Here is a 19,332-nt window from a genome sequence, read left to right as displayed (position 1 = left end):
TGGTCTTCCTCAGATGGATTCGCTGTTCCGTTCGGTTGCTATGCTCTATCTTTCCCATGACCGAGGGCCGCTATAAGAGTTGACTCTCTCTTCTTTAGCTTTTGGTCTTCCTCAGATGGATTCGCTCTTTTGCTCGGTTGCCATGTTCTATTCTTCCCATGACCGAGCTATGAGAGCTGATTCTGCTGGCTGTCCCCTTTTTTTTAGGGTTTATATACCCCTTCTAGCAGTTATTAAGTTTATATGACATTATCGTAACGCAACTTTATTTACTCTTGATTGTACAAGATACCTTTAATCTGAATTGTTTCTAACATGGCTATGTATTCATATTGAGCATGGCTTCAGCTCATCGATCTCTGATTACATTGTTTGGGCCTAACATGTGTTCCCGTGGACACGTTGTCTCTAGCTTCACATATTCACCTGGTGTCAGCAGAATTTCACACCTAAATATTTGTCACACAATTCAATTGAAATTCCTAGCCATTCTTTTCTAGCTGCATACTAAAATAATTAACTTCAAAGAAGGTGCAAAATATTGCTTTTTTCCATATAATTAAAAGTTCAATCTGCTGTGACTTAAAAGACATACATCAGTTTTACAGCTTGAATAGTCACAAGCTGTTTTCTTAAAGCCTGTTTGATAAAGGCTATCTGAATTTCAAAACCTTCTTTTGCAGCTGCTGTTAACCCTTCGTGGGATTTTTCCATACATTCTCTCATGTAGCCTTAGGTCAGGTATTGCCAGACTTCCATGTTCCAAATTACATATTTCCCCATTTTTTCTTTTACATTGCGGAGAGAGAGAGCATGCGGATAGTGTCCACACTCGGCTGGGGTCCACGCCGCTGGCCGGAGGGCTTCTGCCAGGGCAGTGGGGAGTGGTGGGGTGTAGCCAGGAGGTGGGCTGTGGGGTCGGGGTGGGCTGGTACGCGGTCCAGTACAGCCGGCGCCATCTCTTCTGGTGCAATCAATGCATGTGTGATGGGGTAACGTACGAGTGGCTGCAGCTTGTCAGCCCTGCGCATGTGCAGCAGGACCTGGCGATTCCCCAACATTTTTCCGTGTGTTCCGGGGGTATTTCATGCGGCGCCGGTGCTAGCCCCTCACCGGTAGCAGAATCAATGCGGGTTTTGCGCTGATTTTTCCGTCGTGAAACACCATGGATCCTCTGTTAGCGTAGGCACTTAGACACAGGAACGGAAAATCCAGCCCATTGTGCTGGAAGTGTCCAAAATGAAGATGCTCGCCAGAAGTTACATGTGGTGGCCGGGACTTGATGGTGGCTTCAAGAGGTTGGTGGAGCAGTTTACAGCATGCCAGGAGCATCAAAAGCTCCTGCCAGCATCATCTCTTCACCACTTAGAGTGCCCAGGCCGGTCCTGGGAGCAGTTACACACCATCTTTGCCGGATCTTTTTTCGGGCCAATTTTCCTACTGCTCATTGACACCCATTCAAAATGGTTGGATGTTTACTGGATGCCCTCCGCCACTTCACGGACTACCAGTGAGAAGCTACACCAATCGTTTAGTGTCCATGGCATCATGGAGGTGCTCGTTACAGATAACGGCACCCCTTTTACCAGCGAGGAATTGTCGCACTTCATGCAAACAAATGATGTAAAAAACATTTGGACCACCCTCGTAACATCCAACATCAAATGGCCTAGCTGAGCGTGCGGTACAGACCATTAAGAGGGGCATAAAAAACAAGCCACAGGGTCCATGGAGACAAATTGGCGCGGTTCCTGTTTAGCTATCGGACCACACCATGTATAGGGTAGCATTCAGAATTGCTGATGGGCCGAAGACTAAGGACCCACCTTAGCCTGATGTTTCTAATATTGGCAGGAAGGTGGAGAGAAAACAGGATCTACAGAAAAAGTACCATCACCAACGGAAGCAGGACAGAGGATTCAAACCAAGGATACTGTAAACATCCGGAATTTCAGAGACTATGCCCGGTGGGTATCAGGGACCATAGTGGAGAAGACCAGACCGGTTGCTTATATGATAAAAACCAAGGTGCAGACAGTACAAAACCACGTGGACCACTTTAAAGTCAGGGGGATCCCGCACCAGGACCGGCCCCGCCGGATGAGTCAGCTCTTTGACCCTTCTGTCCATCATTCAGGGACCAAGGAACAACACTGCCCAAGTACCAGGACACCGTCAGAGAAGATTCTGGGTCAGACGTGGAGACAGAGCATCCATAGTCTCAGGTGACAGTTTGACCAGGGAGCGACCACCAACAGCACCTCCCAGATGGTCAGCGCAGAAGCGATTCTCCACAACAGTGTACACACTCCCCGACCCGGCCCCACAACTACTGGAAACACAGCCACGGGCGAAGTGACGAAGGAAACCTCCTCCACCCTCCATTTCAGAGGGACTTGCCAACTTTGGGGGTGGGGAGGGGAGAGGGATGTAATAACCCTCATAAGACCCACTGGGACGACCCAATTGATCTCCCCGTGGGGCTCCTGGAGTACAAGCACTCCTGCAGAGGAGCGGAAGCCTAGCATCTGGAGCTCGTTGAACTGAGCAGTTAAAGACGGCAAGGATTGGACCCAGCACTTCGGTTGGTCCTAGCTGAGACTGATGTACTTCCCACCACGTTGTGGCCTTGTTTTGGGGGGCCAGGTGGCACAGTGGCTAACACTGCTGCCTCACAGCTCCAGGGACCTGGGTTCAATTCCGGCCTCAGATGACTGTCTGTGTGGAGTTTGCACTTTCTCTCCATGTCTGCGTGGGTTTCCTCCGGATGCTCCTCCCACAGTCCAAAGATGTGCAGGTTAGGCGGATTGGCCATGCTAAATTGCACCTTAGTGTCCAAAAGGTTAGGTCGGGTTACTGGGTTTACAGGGATAGGCTGGAGGAGTGGGCTTAAGTAAGGTGCTCTTTCGAAGGGCCAGTGCAGACCCGATGGGCCGAATAGCCTTCTTCTGCACTATAAATTCTACGATTCTATGATTAAAATAGAATGAAACTTCACAGCCAACAAAGCTATGTTAGTGGGGGATTGATTATGTTAGGTTGCACTGGCTCCAATGCAATCCGCTTGAAATTGGCCAAACCAGTGCAAAAGATTGTGGAATGTCAAGTGCAAGTTGTGTTTGGCATAGATAGAGTTGCTGCAATACTTCGCATGGTTTAAAACACATTACCCCGGACTCAGCTGTAAAGTCTCAGACAAGCAACCACTCAGAAATGATGACTGTAAAAAAAGTTTCAATTTATTCTCCTTACTATTTACACATCCTACTCCATGAAGGGTCTTCTGCCCCCGGGCCGGGGTATTTATGTCACATAGCCCAGCATCCCCGCCCTCATCTGTCTGGGTAAATCGTACTCCGGTGAGGCCACAGGGACTCTGCGGTTGCAGATCCCTGGCCTCTTGTAAGGTTATAACATCGGCCTCACTCACAAAACAGGCCATGTCTCAGGTCAAATTAACTACCTTGACAGGTTTCAGCTAATTACACTTGTTCACGGGCCATATTGGAGTCTTTTAAAAATCAACTGATTCTTTTAGGTGCAGGGGCAGTAATAGATCCATTTTAAGTATCAAATAATATTTAGTTTACTCATAAAATGACTACTATACATAAATGAAACTCGTAAAAGATTCACCTGCAAGTGGTGAACTGGACACGTTTACTAACATTGCTTATTTTTTTCTACTAACCTATTTTCAGCTGTGTTAATAAAGCTACAACAGGTTCTCATTCTTAAATAGATTTTGAATAAATGCAATTTAATGCAAGAAAAAAGTTATATTCACAAACACTGCCTGATTGCACTGGCTCATGGATGATTTTATAGTTGTGATTGTGAAAATGAATTTGAGTGGATACTTGAACTGCAAGATCGCTTTGGAAAACTAATTTTGAGAACAATTTCCACATGGATTGCAGATTGTGCCACATGTAGAAACTCTCTAAGTTATAGTAACTTTACTAAATGTTCTTGAAAGGTTTCTACTGAAAACTGTCTCTGTCTGATGAATTGTTGCTCTAAATAGCTAAACTTTATATGCTGGTACCTAGAGCCTGGAAAGACACAACCATGTAGTCTAGAGGTGGGCAGGTTACTTGGGTCTCAGATCATCTTATGGATGCAATTGAAACATTGATTACTCCTGCTAAACATTTGATAAAAGCAAATCTTTGCTGCATAATAAATGTTTTGTTGCTGATTATATTAAGTCAAAGCTTGTTTATTAAAAGCAGTTGCATGACACTTACAATGTAGTGAACATAGAACATAGAACATAGAAAATACAGCACAGAACAGGCCCTTAGGCCCACGATGTTGTGCCGAACCTTTGTCCTAGATTAATCATAGATTATCATTGAATTTACAGTGCAGAAGGAGGCCATTCGGCCCCCCGAGTCTGCACCAGCTCTTGGAAAGAGCACCCTACCCAAACTCAACACCTCCACCCAACACCAAGGGCAATTTGGACATTAAGGGCAATTTATCATTGGCCAATTCACCTAACCCGCACATCTTTGGACTGTGGGAGGAAACCGGAGCACCCGGAGGAAACCCACGCAGACACGGGGAGGACGTGCAGACTCCGCACAGACAATGACCCAAGCCGGAATCGAACCTGGGACCATGGATCTGTGAAGCAATTGTGCTATCCACAATGCTACCGTGCTGCCCTTAAGAACAAATAAATCTACACTATATCATTTTCCCGTAATCCATGTACCTATCCAACAGCTGCTTGAAGGTCCCTAATGTTTCCGACTGAACTAACCGAGTGAACTAACATGTTTGTCTAGCTTTAATACTGAGAACTCACACTCAATGGCTCATCATATTGCATGAGGAACAAATAACACTGAAAAGTACCAATGCTATTCAACTATGAAGTTGGAGATTTGCTGATCGTCACTTGGGTGAATTACTATTTTCAGTTTTCAAGCTCCTTCATCTTTACATGATTAATGTTGTAGCTATAAGAGACCAGTTTTAAAAAACTTTTTTGTCTCAGTTTCTCCTTAGTCACAAAGAAAACTTTTGGCAACAAACAGAAGAAACATTGCTGCAGTCATATGTACAACTAGAAAACATCCACCAAATATTTGAATCAATTATCGAACAAACCATAGAACAGGTATGCTATCCGTAGAGCAGTTTGAAAGTAAACAAATGTTTTCTTTTAGAGAATTCCTTCTCCCTGCCCCTACCCAATATAGTGGCTGTATAGAAACTTCATTATGCAGGTAGAAAAATAAATAACAATTATAACCAAAATGTTAATTTGAAAAAAGAAGATTCATCCTGATGAAACTGTAAAACTTTACAATTGATTTGTAAACAACATCATGTGCATTTTAGAAACATTGTTCATATTGGAGTCACTGTTGCATTATTGAGATGATGAAGTGAAGTGATACCCATTTTGGCATGAAATGGTTGAAAGTCACTCCATCAATTTGAGATGAATCCCACTAACGATGTCTGATTACCAGTATTATGGCTTTTCTGCTTGCTATTTCGTTAATCGCCCAAAGATAATGGCAGTGTTTGTTGCGAGTAGCTGCAATAAACCACCAACTTGAAATTCAATTACTGGAGCCTAAAATCTAGGAGGGGAGGGAATAATAATTCAATGTAAATTTTTTTACTGTCGATTACACAGATTTTTCCTGTGTGTTAACTACCTGTTGCTGCAAAATGATCAGTTAAAAAATATAGGGGTTAATTTTAACTCGCCTCAACGTTCAAAGAATGTTTTCCAATTAAGGGGCACTTTAGCGTGGCCAATTCACCTACCCTGCACATCTTTGGGTTGTGGGGGTGAGACCCATGCAGACACGGGGAGAATAGGCAAACTCCACTGACCTGGGGCCTGGATCGAATCCGGATCCTCAGCGCCAAGAGGCAGCAGTGCTAACCACTGCACCACCTTGCCACCGCTTTAACTTGCCTCACCTCGTAGAAATTGAGCAGTAGAGTTAAACTCATAGCAGTGGACATAGCTCCTCGCACGGACAATCCATGCACTAAAACCTGAAGGATCCGCAGAGGGAATAGGTAAGCGTTGAAATTATTTTTGAAGAATCCAACAGAGCAGGAGAGCTCCTCTGGGTTGAACGAGAATAATGAGGGCAATGGCCCAGAGTTGGTGAGCTGCATCATAACATCCTTTGGAAGCATACACCTTGCAGCAGGTAGGTTAATGAGATGCAGCTCAAAAATGGGTCAAGCTTCCTGCTGCAGCTCTCAGACAGCTAGTTGCATGTTCTATCAACTCGTTGCTCTGCAGTTAAAAATTCACACAAGGAACACGTCGTTATCCAATGGGTTTTACTTTTCAGTTGACTTTCGATATCTTTCTTTTCAGCCTTATAATGAAGACAAAATGGAAATTCTTCTGAAGAAACACAGCCCAGACAAAATTTATCAAGTTACCAGTAATATTTCTGGAAACAAAGACCTTGACTTGACTCTTGAAAGAGGTGATCTTGTGGCACTTATTCAGGCTGCAGATACAAAAGGAAATACAAGTAGATGGCTCGTGGATTCAGGAGGTAACAATTTTACTGTTATGTGTATGATATAAATTGTAGTCTGTAGAGGTATATTCTAGTTTTGACTGTATTTCTCGTTCCTCTCCCACCCGATTTCCTGAGTAATCACTATTTGTACTTCAGATAAATCAATTAGTAATAGGATAGATTCCGATGGTGGGGCATAGCCACATGACCATTTTCCAATATAGCAGTCAATGGGAATCAGGGGGAAAATGCTCCCGCTGGTTAGAGTCATACCTAGCACAAAGGAAGGTGGCTGTCCTGGTTGGAGTACAATCATATCAGTTCCAGGACATCACTGCAGGAGTTCTTCAGGGTGGTGCTGTAGGCCCAAGCATCTTCAGCTGCTTAATCAATGACTTTCCTTCCATCATAAGGTCAGTGGTTGGGATGTTCGCTGATGACTGCACAATGGTCAGTGCCATACACAGATCCTCAGATACTGAAGCAGTCCATGTCTAAAAGAAGCAAGACCTGGACAATATCCAGGCTTGGCAGATAAGTAGTAAGTAGCATTCATGCCACACAAGTGCCAGGCAATGACTATCTCCAACGAGAGAGAATCTAACCGTTGCCCCATGACATTCAATGGCAGTGCGACAATCCCCCACGATCAATATGGTGACCGGCGGGGGGAGGGGGGGGGGCAGGGAGGGAGAGGAGGAGGATCAGGGTGGGGGGGGAGAGGAGGATCGGGGGCGGGGAGGGGGGCGTGGGGGAGTACCATTGACCAGAAACTGAACTGGACTAGCCATATAAATACTGTGGCTACAAGAACAGGTCAAAGGCTAGGAATCCTATGGCGAGTAACTCACCTCCTGATCCCCCCAAAGCCTGTCCATCTCTACAAGACACAAGTCAGGTGTGTGAAGGAATACTTTCCATTTACCTGAATAAGTACAGCCCCAACAACACTCCGGAAGCTCAACATCATCCAGGACAATGCAGCCTGGATAATTGGTACCCTTCCACAAACATTCACTCCCTCCACCACCGTTGCACAGTGGCAGCAATGTGTACCATCTACAAGATGCACTGCATCACCAAGGCTCCTTGGGCAGCACCACGACCACTACCATCTAGAAGGACAAGGGCAGCAGATACCTGGGAACACCACTACCTTGACGTTTCCCTCTAAGTTATTCGCCATCCTGACTTGGAAATATATCGCCATTCCTTCAGTGTTGCTGAGTCAAATCCAGGAACTTCCTCCCTAATAGCACAGTGGGTGTACGTACACCTCAGGGACTGCTGCGGTTCAAGAAGGCAGCTCACCACCATCTTCTCAAGGGCAATTAACGGTGACCGATAAATGCCGACCTAACCAGTGACTCCCACAGCCCGTCAATTAATTTTTTTTAAAATGTTGAATCCTAGCTGATTTCACCCTCTCCTGAGGCCAGCTCGACAGTGTGATCAGTTGTAAAGCAGTATATCTACTGCAACGCCAGATCATCAACCAGTGCATATCAAGGATTGATGTCAAGACTCTGCTTGTCTTTTTTATTATTGTTGGGCAGCACAGTAGCACAAGTGGATAGCACTATGGCTTCACAGCGCCAGGATCCCAGGTTCGATTCCCCGCTGGGTAACTGTCTGTGCGGTGTTATGGGTGAGGCATTTTCAGAACCCCAAAATGTATCACGGAGCTCAACCAACCTCACCCTTTAATGTATTTGTTGCTTTTCCGAGCACGCGGCTTTTTCCCTAGGTGTGGGATTACAATTATGGACACGTGGGTTTTTAAACACACTACACTATTTATTCCATGAACTCAACTTAACATCTTAAATGAACATTGGATCTCTTAACACTCCTTACTTCAAAGATAACTCAGAAAATATTGCCACAGTAAATAACTCCTTAAAATGTTCCTTCAAACTTCCAAGAGACTTAACACCTTTAAACAGTATCACATCAGGTTAAAGGATATATATATATTCTGTTTTATGGCAGAGATATATTAGCTTGGGTGACTTCAGCTCCAGCACCTTGCTTTCTTCATGCAGCTCTCTGGAAACTCATAGACATACCCACGCTGCTTTCTCAAACCTGGCTTTCTCCCTTCAAGTAGATCACAGCAAACCAGAACTTCTCAAGCTGCTGTCTCAAACTGGCTTTCTACTTTTAAACTGCTCTCAGCAAAACCAGCCAGGCACTTTTCAAACTGCAAAACCACACTTCCAAAATGGCTGACCTGAGCTGAGCACCACCCACTCTCTGACATCACTGTTTTCTTAAAGGTGCATTGCTTAAACATCCATGTCTTAAAGGTACCCTCACATGACACCTCCCCCCCCCAAGAAAAAAAAATAAACCATCAACTTCAAAATGGTTTCATTTTTCACTTTTGCACCATCCACTAAGAAATGAACACAGTAAATATATCTTTTCATTTAAAGAAAACAATACACGCAAACAGGTATAATAATATAGTCCATTTTTCTTTGATCTTCTTCCTCCAACCGAAATCCTTCTCGATTGACAATCTCTTTGAGCAAAGTCTCTGCACGATCCATCCATTCCTCTACTCCTCGGCATTTCTCTTCAGAATCAGATAATTTAATTCAATCTGACCACAGAGTACCTTGCAATTCTGCAATACAGGAGCATTGGTGATCACAGCTTTCAGGCAGTCAAATGCCTGTTGAAAGTCCGCTGTCCATTGAAATTTTTTTAGTTTCTTTAGCACTTCCATCAGTGGAGTAATCACGCCACAAATCTTTTGCACAAAGGGTCGATCAAATTCATTCATGCTAAGAGATTGCATTATTTCCCGTCGTCTTGAAGGTAACGGAAACTCCGCAAGGAAAGTGATTTGGGCTTCTCCAAATTCACTTTCGGCTAGGTTCATCACCAAACCCGCCACCTGAAGTCGATCGAAGAACTCCATACGATGGTTTAAATGTTCTTTCCACTTCTGGAAGTTGGAAATAAAAGCAGATTGTCCCACTTTCTCAATGCAATCCTTCTATGGTGGGATAGGGAAAGAGTCCGTTCTTGTAACTCCATTCACCTTTCTATAGCCCACACACAACCGTTGGGTACCGTCTGGTTTAGGTACCATCACTATGGGTGAGCTCCATTGGCTGCAACCCACTTCAATTATGCTATTTTTAAGCATACTCTCAATCTCTCTGTTAACCTGTGCCAATTTTAAAGGATTAAGTCTATATGGATGTTGTTTGATAGGAACAGCATTTCCCACATCTACATCATGTGTAGCCATTTTAGTACTTCCCAATTTATCTCTACAAACTTGCCCACCTGATATCAATAACTCTTTCAGGTCAGTTCGTTTTTCCTCTGGAAGGTAACTTAACAATTCATCCCAATTTTTAAGAACATCCTCATTTTCCAATTTAATTTGAGGTATGTCAAATTCACAGTCATCTGGATTTGGTTCATCAATTTGAGTTAGAATCATTAAAACCTCCTTTTTCTCTCCTTCCCTTTCAAAGTACCTTTTAAGCATATTCACATGACACATTCGGTGAGTCTTCTAAATGAAATGAAATGAAAATCGCTTATTGTCACAAGTAGGCTTTAATGAAGTTACTGTGAAAAGCCCCTAGTCGCCACATTCCGGCGCCTGTTCGGGGAGGCTGTTACGGGAATTGAACAGTGCTGCTGGCCTGCCTTGGTCTGCTTTCAAAGTCAGTGATTTAGCCCTGTGCTAAACAGCCCCTGTCTAGTGTTCTATCTGGTGTTTTTAACAAATAATTCACCTCACTTAATTTCCTTTCAATCTGTTACGGTCCACAAAACCTAGCTTTTAAAGGCTCCCCTACCACTGGTAACAACACTAAAACTTTATCCCCGCTGGCAAAACTACGAACTTTGGATTTCTTGTCCGCTACCCGTTTCATCACATTTTGTGCAACTTTCAAATGTTGTCTAGCCAATTCACCTGCTCTATTTAATCGTTCCCTAAAATTTGACACGTAACCCAATAGTGTAATTTCCGATTTCTCACCCACCAATTTTTCATTAATCAATTTAAGTGGTCCTCTTACCTCATGACCAAAAATTAGTTCAAAAGAACTAAATTTGGTAGACTCATTAGGTGCAACCCTAATTGCAAACAATACGAATGGGATTCCTTTATCCCAATCCTCTGGATAATCTTGACAATATGCCCTCAACATTGTCTTTAATGTCTGATGCCATCTTTCTAATGCTCCCTGTGATTCTGGATGGTACGCAGTTGATTTAGATTGTTTTATTCCTAAGCTATCCATAACTTCTTTGAATAACTTTGAAGTAAAATTCGTTCCTTGATCCGATTGAATTTCTGTGGGTAGTCCATATCTAGTAAAGAATTTAAGTAACTCCTCCACAATCCTTTTAGCTGTAATATTACGTACTGGAATGGCCTCTGGAAACCTAGTAGACACATCCATTACAGTCAAACGATATTGATTCCCACTTTTTGTTTTAGGAAGCGGTCCTACACAATCGATTAGGACCCTTGTAAAAGGTTCCTCAAATGCTGGAATGGGTATTAAGGGTGCTGGTTTTATCACTGCTTGAGGTTTACCTATCACTTGACATTTGTGACATGATTGACAAAATGTAACTACATCTTTATGTAGTCCAGGCCAATAAAAATGTTTCTGGATTTTAGCTTGAGTTTTCCTTATTCCCAAATGACTTCCCACTGGTACTTCATGTGCAACTCGCAACACCTCCATTCTATACCCTACCAGCAATACTACTTGATAAACTTCTGCCCACTTTTCATCCACCTGCATATGTACAGGTCTCCATTGTCTCATCAAGACATCATTTTTACGGTAATAACACTTTGGTATACTCTCAGATTCCTCTTCCGTATATGCTGTCTGATATATCCGTTTTAATTCTACATCTTTCTGTTGTAACTCCGCCAATTTTCCTGAACTATAAATATCCGCCTCATCCTCCACGTGTTCTTGTTCTTTTTCAATCATCAAATCAAAAATCGTTTCTGATAATTGCACTTCAACTTCATCTTCACTCTTTGATTTCTCCTCTTGTCTTAACCTGTGCCTTTGCGACCTTGTTACTACACAATCTGGAAAAATCCCAGGATATTCGTCCTTCAACAGTTCAGTTGACTGATTTTCCACTGGCTTATCAACCACAGTAGGCATCACTCCCACCTGCGATCCAGCTATATCATTACCCAAGATAATGTATTCCTGGACAAGATCGTTTATCTGTTACTCCTACTACCACTTCACCACTCTTCACTGGACTTTCCAACCTTACCTTATATAATGGAACGCTCTTCCTCTCACCCTGAATTCCACATATCACCACCTTTTCTCGCAACATTCTTCCCAAACTACATAATTCCTCATCTCCTACCATTAAGGATTGACTAGCCCCTGTATCTCTTAAAATTGTGACTTCTTTACCTGCTCCTCCTGATACACATGAGTGAACTTTACCCACACAAGCAAATTATTTAAAGACATCTGGCACCTTCTTAACAATTACTTCTTGAACATGCTGTACAATCGTTTGCACCTCCTTCACTTCCCTTGGGCTTTCCTTTACCACTCTAACAAACCCCACTGTCTTATCCTGTTTTACCACATCAGCCTTCCCAGTGCTTTTCTTCAAACACCAGCACTGAGACTTTACATGGCCTAGTTTATTACAGTGAAAACATCTGAAACTTTTCATTTCTTTTCCACCCTCCTGGATTTCTTTTTTAATCTGAGGTAAACTCTCTTTATTGTCTCCCATCAGATCATCTTTACGTTTACCACTTGAGTATTTGTCATGTCCCCAATTTCTATCCCTCACCGGCTGAAACAGATGTCGGAAACCAATCTTTGATTTATGAACTAATTCTTAATCATCTGCCATTTCCGTTGCTAATCTCGCAGTTTTAACCCTCTGTTCTTCCACATGAGTTCTCACTACATCAGGAATTGAATTTTTAAACTCCTCCAAAAGTATAATTTCTCTGAGAGCTTCATACGTTTGGTCTATTTTCAAAGCCCTTATCCACCTGTCAAAATTACTCTGTTTGAGCCTTTCAAACTCCATGTATGTTTGACCAAATTCTTTCCTTAAATTTCTAAATCTTTGTCTGTAAGCTTCAGGCACTAGCTCATATGCACTTAAGATGGATTTCTTCACCTCCTCATGCTTTCCAGATACCTCCTCCTGTCGTGATGCAAACACTTCACTAGCTCCACCTCCCAGTTTTGTTTGAATCAGTAACACCCACATGTCCTGTGGCCATTTCATTTGTTTAGCTACCTTCTCAAATGAAATGAAAAAGGCTTCCACTTCCTTCTCGTCAAACCTTGGCAATGCTTGGACATATTTAAATAGATTCCCACCAAGCCTTCGACTATGACGCTCTTTCTCACTATCCTCATCACTATCATCCAATTGTACATTTCCCTTTATGTCTGCAAATTTTAACCGATTGTCATGTTTCATGGCCATTTTCTGAAGTTCAAACTTCCTCTCTTTATCTTTCTCCCTGATCTGTATCTCCCTTTCTTTTTCTTTTTGTTCTGCTAGGGCTATTCTTTCTTTTCTCCTTTCTTCTCTCTCCTTTTCTTTTTCCTCTCTCTCTCTCACTCTCATATGCCAGCCACTTTAATTCCTTCTTATGTTCCATTTGTTTAATTTGCAACTGAATTTTTGTCATTTCCAATGAGGTATCTCAGGCAACTTTAAATGCTTAACCACCGCCATAATTACCTCATCTTTTTGCATTTTGTCAGGTAATGTTAACTGCAATGTTCTTGCCAAATCTAACAGTCTGCTTTTTGTTTCTGTCCGTAACGTACTACGTGTGACATTCTCCACCCCCAAAAACTTCTGAGCCTCTGAAAGAGCCATTGTTCACAACGCTCTCCCTAGTTAAACTAAAATACCACACCGGAAAAGCAACAATCCTTCACTGTCTTTACGTTCACAAAAGTCAATCCAATAGATAGACTTTTATCCCGGACGAACCCCCAATTGTTATGGGCGAGGCATTTTCAGAACCCCAAAATGTATCTTGGAGCTCAACCAACCTCACCCTTTAATGTATTTGTTGCTTTTCTGAGCATGCGGCTTTTTCCCTAGGTGTGGGATTACAATTATGGACACGTGGGTTTTTAAACACAAAACACTGTTTAGTCCATGAACTCAACTTAACATCTTAAATAAACATTGGATCTCTTAACACTCCTTACTTCAAAGTTAACTCAGAAAATATTGCCACAGTAAATATCTCCTTAAAATGTTCCTTCAAACTTCCAAGAGACTTAACACCTTTAAACAGTATCACATCACGTTAAAGGATATATATATATTCTGTTTTATGGCAGAGATATATTAGCTTGGGTGACTTCAGCTCCAGCACCTTGCTTTCTTCATGCAGCTCTCTGGAAACCCATAGACATACCCACGCTGCTTTCTCAAACCTGGCTTTCTCCCTTCAAGTAGATCACAGCAAACCAGAACTTCTCAAGCTGCTGTCTCAAACTGGCTTTCTACTTTTAAACTGCTCTCAGCAAAACCAGCCAGGCACTTTTCAAACTGCAAAACCACACTTCTAAAATGGCTGACCTGAGCTGAGCTCCACCCACTCTCTGACAGCACTGTTTTCTTAAAGGTGCATTGCTTAAACATCCATGTCTTAAAGGTACCCTCACATGACAGCGGAGTCTGCACGTTCTGCATGTGTCTGCGTGGGTTTCCTCCGGGTGCTCCGGTTTCCTCCCACAGTCCAAAGACGTGCAGCTTAGGTGGAATGGCCATGCTAAATTGCCCTTCGTGTCCAAAAAGTTTAGGAGGGGTTATTGGGTTACGGGGATAGGGTGGAAGTGAGGGCTTAAGTGGGTCGGTGCAGACTCGATGGGCTGAATGGACTCCTACTGCACTGTAAGTTCAATGTTCTATGTTCATTCCATCCCCAGCCACTCCATAAAGTACCATGGGACATTTGCTATGCACTAAATAAGTGGAACTTTGTTATTTCTTAAGCAAATGCCTGCCTGAGTTTGACTGATACATATTATAATATTACTTGTAATTTTAATTGAAAAGTTTTTACCACGACGGTTGGAGAAAGAGAGAGAGATAAAACATTTCTTGAACTGACTGCCTGTAGACAATAAAACCTTGAATCCATGACCTTTGAACTGTTGCTTAAGAGAAACCTAAAATACAATGTATTTAGTTATCCTCATATATAAACACATGTATAAACATTTGCAGTACAATATTTTTTAATTTTTAAAAGTACAATGCAGAAAAGTCCATTACCATGGAGTCTGAACCATCAATCCATTCAACCGTGCTTTGTTGATGAAACAAGGGATATTTAAGAGAGACTGGAAAAAACGGAATAGACAGCTGCATTGTGGTCCATGAGCGAGTCAACAATAGGGGAAAGATTGTGCTTGAGGTTCTGTAAAAACAAGTTTAGAATACAAATTCAGGAGGATTTATTGGTGATGTTTCAGAAAGAAACTCAAGGCATTACTTCAAGCGCACATTAGGCTATTAATAATTGAGCTATTGCATAATTGGTTTTGAACTTTATTAATCTATACAAAACTTTAATCTAAAATGGAGTTTGGTGTGCAATTTTGCATCCTATGCTTTTCAATGGATAGTACAGCATCGATTTACAAATAGGATGCTGCCTGATATGTAAAAATATCAATCTGAAGAAAGACTTTTAAAATTATGAAGGAAAAAGGAAGGATAGATAGTTAAGGTTAAATGTAAAGGTACAATACAGAGCTGGAGAACATTCATTGCATTAAAGGTTGTGAGGCTGTGAAATACTGCTAAAGTTAATGATTGAATCAGAGGTCATGTCAACTATTAAGGTTAGGTTAAATAGATGGTTAAATGAAAACAGCTGCTGAATCAATATAAGATCAGAATGGGTGGAAAGAATCAAGATCACTACTGATACGGAGGAAAAACACAGACCGGTAGGACCAAATGGTCTACTTCTGGGTTTGTAACTCTGTGGGCAAAATTCTCCATTTTCAAAACTAGGTATGATGGCGGGCAACTTCAGCGGCACCTATCCCACTGGCCAGAATGGTAGGACCCCATGCCAGATTCTGCACTTGGAGAATCATTAATTATGCACAGGCGAGTTTCGCTCCGAGTCACCTGACAGGCCAGAAGCTGTTTCGTCCGCCTGTCGTCAGCTGGTGAGTTTGAAAGTCCTGGCAGCATATTTAGATACCAGTCCAACACACTCATATCATTCTCCCCAGCCCACCAGCCTTCCCCAGAGTGCAGGATGTTAACATCCCAGAGGAAAAAGGCCAGCAGCCTCAAGAAGTCTGTTTGTCGATTCAATGACCCTCCCCTAAGCCCATCACCAGTGAGACACCTATGACCCATTTAGACCTCTATCCAGTGGACCTGGAGTCTTTGTGCATCTCCTTCCAGTAAACAATGTGGCATCCCTGTGACCCTCCTTGTTTGTGAGCTTTTCATGCAATCTTGTCAGGGCAGAGCTTCCCTCCCCTCAGTCTTTCCTCTGTCTTCCATTGCCCATCTTCTACATCCGCCTCCTTGCCCGTCTGCCTGTCGTTGTGAGCCTACCTGCACTGCGTTGCAAAGCCTTCCTTCCATATTGCACCCCGTGTCTTCATCAGGCTACCCCACCCCCGGCCTCACCTCGCACTCCACACTCAGTTGAACTTCAGACCTCTGTTACAGTGCTTCATGAGTCCCGCAGCACAGTGCTGTCCAGATCAACATTGGTGTGTGGCACCGGGGGAAGGAGACCCCTATACTCTCCAACCCTAGGCACTGTACTGATCCGATTCAGTGTCACAGGAGGGTCCATGGGCCCAACAGCATGGTGTTGTCCGTGAAAGCCACACCGGCATGGAGACGGAGGGCAGGATCTGGTCTGCCCTATCAGAGTGACAAACAGCGCATCAAGGGCAGCGCAAAAAGGCTTTGTTGCACTCACATCGAAGCCTCTTGCGAATTGAAGATCGCTTTCTACCTGCCACACTTGAGCAGTCAGATTTCAAACCTACATAATTTCAAGCTGCTGCGACACAAGATTAAAAGGCTTGAGGGCACACTGGTGGACAGCTGTTTTAATGAGCATTCATGGGATGCAAATGGCATTCACACCACGAGCCAGTGGGAAGACCGACCTACCATTAACCTGCCATTAGAAGAATTGCTATGTGATTTTAGGCCGGCAGGTTTCTGACTTTTTGTCTCCCACCAGATTCTCTGCTCTCACCCGTTGGGTGGGATGGGAGAATTCCGGCCCATCACTGTAAATATGACAAATGTTACAATTGTCACTTGAATGTTTGGAGGCAGTTGGAAGAAGAAGGGAACACACCTTTGGGGGTAATTTTAACTCCTCCTCTCTTAACGGAAACCAAGCCAGCGAAGAGCTAAAATGGAGGGGGTGATCTTTCCATCCATGTCAGGTTGACTGCAAGTTTAAATTGCAGGTGACAAGGATGTCCACCTAAAGCTAACACGATCACCTTTAAATATATCAATTGTCTTCCAAATACATCACTGGGGGCCCAATCTGCTATTTTAACCTAAGGTCTGAGTATTGGAGCAGTGGTGCTTCCCCATAGCAGCAGCCCTGCCAGGTACAGGAACCAGAGCTTGAAGAGGCTTAGGTTTGGGCCAGAAGGAGTTGGAGAGACTAGGATTCCTTTCCTGGAACATTTATCTTGTGCCAAAGACCATTACTGTCAGTCTTTGGCGGTTCATTTTTTAAAATTCTTTCATGGGGTGTGGGCATCATAGATTAGGCTGGCAACTGGGCCAGCATTTGTTGCCCATCACTAATTGCCCTTGAACTGGATCGCCTGCTAGGCCATATCAGAGGGCAGTTAGGATTCAACTATATTGCGGAGGGTCTGGAGTCATATGTAAGCCAGACGAGCTAAGGATGGCAGACGTCCTTCGCTAAAGGGCATTGATGAACCAGATGGGTTTTTAAGAGAATGGTTTCACAGTCACCGTTATTGAGACTAGCTTTTTATTCCATATTAATTCAATTTAAATTCCACCAGCTGCCATGAACCCGCTATCCCCAGAGCATTAGCATGGGCTTCTGCATTACTAGTCCAGTGACATTACCACAATACCATTGACTCATTCTCATCCTGGCCCTTTTGGTCAGGGTTTGCAACTGACAGGTAAATGGCCATTAAAAATCAGCCAAGCTGCTGAGAGGGCACCAGGTCCACTTTTCCAGGAGTTAAAATCAAGCTGTTTAACAGATCTACCTTTTTTATGACATCGCAAACTTAGGCGAGCAAGAAGCAATTAATGCTTGGCCAGCACTGCAGCACAGTAAGAAAGGAAGGCTGAAAATACAGGCATCTATGTTTATACTTGGCCTTCAAGTAATCACTCACTCCGTAATTCTGAATAGCTCTAATATTGCCTAAGCTAGAACAAATTGAATATCTTGTTGTCTCTGTACATTTCCCTAATGTTATAATGACAACATAAAGCTCAGACAATTTTATTACTTTGTTCTGTGATTTATGTGATGTTAGTCAGACTCATCTCCTCCTACAATTTCTTTTTACTGTACAACTTTGTGCAAATTGCTTTTGTGATACGGTTGGGACGGAGGGAAAGAAGGAAGGAAAGGTTATTAGTTTCTTTCTGTCTGTGCGGAGTCTGCACTTTATCCCCATTTCTGTGTGGGTTTCCTCCGGGTGCTCCGGTTTCCTCCAAGGGTCTAGGGATGTGCAGGTTAGGTGGATTGTCCATGCTAAATTGCCCTTGGTGTCCAAAATGGTTAGGTGGGGTTACTGGGTTACGGGAATAGGGTGGAGGTGTGGGCTTAAGTAGGATTGCTCTTTCCAAGGGCCTGTGCAGACTCGATGGGCTGAATGGCCTCCTTCTGCACTATAAATTCTATGATTCTATGTGATGCCCTGTTCATTCTTGAGTAGGAGTTTCTCTCTTCTGGTGCAGCCTGAATTCTTCCTCAATCAGTTTCTGTTGCTGCCTTCTCCCGGTATTATGCCACCTGCCCGAAACTGAGTAGTATAGGAGTAATTTTCAAGATTTCCACCGTGGTTCTCAGGCAGTCAGCCAGGCACCTGGTCTGAAATTAGTGACCGATAGCATTTTGCAAGAGTAAACATTTTCATCAGTTTCACTGTGAGTGTCTGGAAGCAACAGGATAGGACCTCGGGGTTTACAGTGTTTTCAGGATTCTGCCAATCCCAAAGTCCTCCTAACTGAACCCACATCATGCCTATAGGTTGCTTCAGATGGCTCTCCTGACTCATGAATCACAAAGACTTCTACTCTGAATTTGCAACTGGCTTCGGACTACTGGCTTTAAACCATAGAGCTCTCATTCTCATTTCTTGTCAGTTACCATCATGTTTTTATTCTGCAACTGTCTGCCTTCCCTTTTTCTTTTCTCCTGCACAGCAAGCAAGGAGCTGGCTGATTGGTGACTAGAGTCAGTCCTGCACACTTTGCTCCTGATCTTTACAGGACCCCGTGATCCATGACTAAATTGTGCTACAATTTGATCTATGCATTAACTAGAGCACTCTTTGAGCAGACCATCGGAGACTTCAAGCAACAGTATTGATGCCAGTACTGTCGTGTTGGGTGTTCCGATGCACAAATGATCCAACACGGCTGTAGATGGTACAACTCTGTTTTATTGTCTTAAACAATAACAACTACTAACTGCTGGCTGAGGTTCGTGCTTCACCAGCTAACCTGTGGACCCAGCCCTATCACTGTCTTGGTGAGGCACTCAGCACATGGTCTATGT

At 43.3% G+C, this 19,332-nt stretch overlaps 1 protein-coding gene and 1 long non-coding RNA gene across 2 annotated transcripts in view; one reads left to right on the top strand and one right to left on the bottom strand.

The window, feature by feature from the left end:
* Nucleotides 1-19,332, top strand: part of arhgef37 (Rho guanine nucleotide exchange factor (GEF) 37) — a 158,993-nt gene that overhangs the window by 115,367 nt on the left and 24,294 nt on the right. The window contains 2 exon segments of the mRNA XM_072512145.1: nucleotides 5,009-5,131; nucleotides 6,365-6,551. Coding sequence (XP_072368246.1) covers nucleotides 5,009-5,131; nucleotides 6,365-6,551 — 310 coding nt within the window.
* The window catches only part of LOC140426893 (uncharacterized), a 46,029-nt gene continuing 41,464 nt past the window's right edge, over nucleotides 14,768-19,332 (bottom strand). Inside the window, exon 3 of the long non-coding RNA XR_011948325.1 lies at nucleotides 14,768-14,967. This is a non-coding gene — a long non-coding RNA (uncharacterized lncRNA). The remainder of the gene's footprint in view (nucleotides 14,968-19,332) is intronic.

Source organism: Scyliorhinus torazame, chromosome 7 (genome assembly GCF_047496885.1).
Source record: "Scyliorhinus torazame isolate Kashiwa2021f chromosome 7, sScyTor2.1, whole genome shotgun sequence".
Taxonomy (NCBI): Eukaryota; Metazoa; Chordata; class Chondrichthyes; order Carcharhiniformes; family Scyliorhinidae; genus Scyliorhinus; species Scyliorhinus torazame.
Note: the sequence above shows the minus strand (reverse complement) of the source record. Positions and strands in the feature narration are given on the sequence as shown.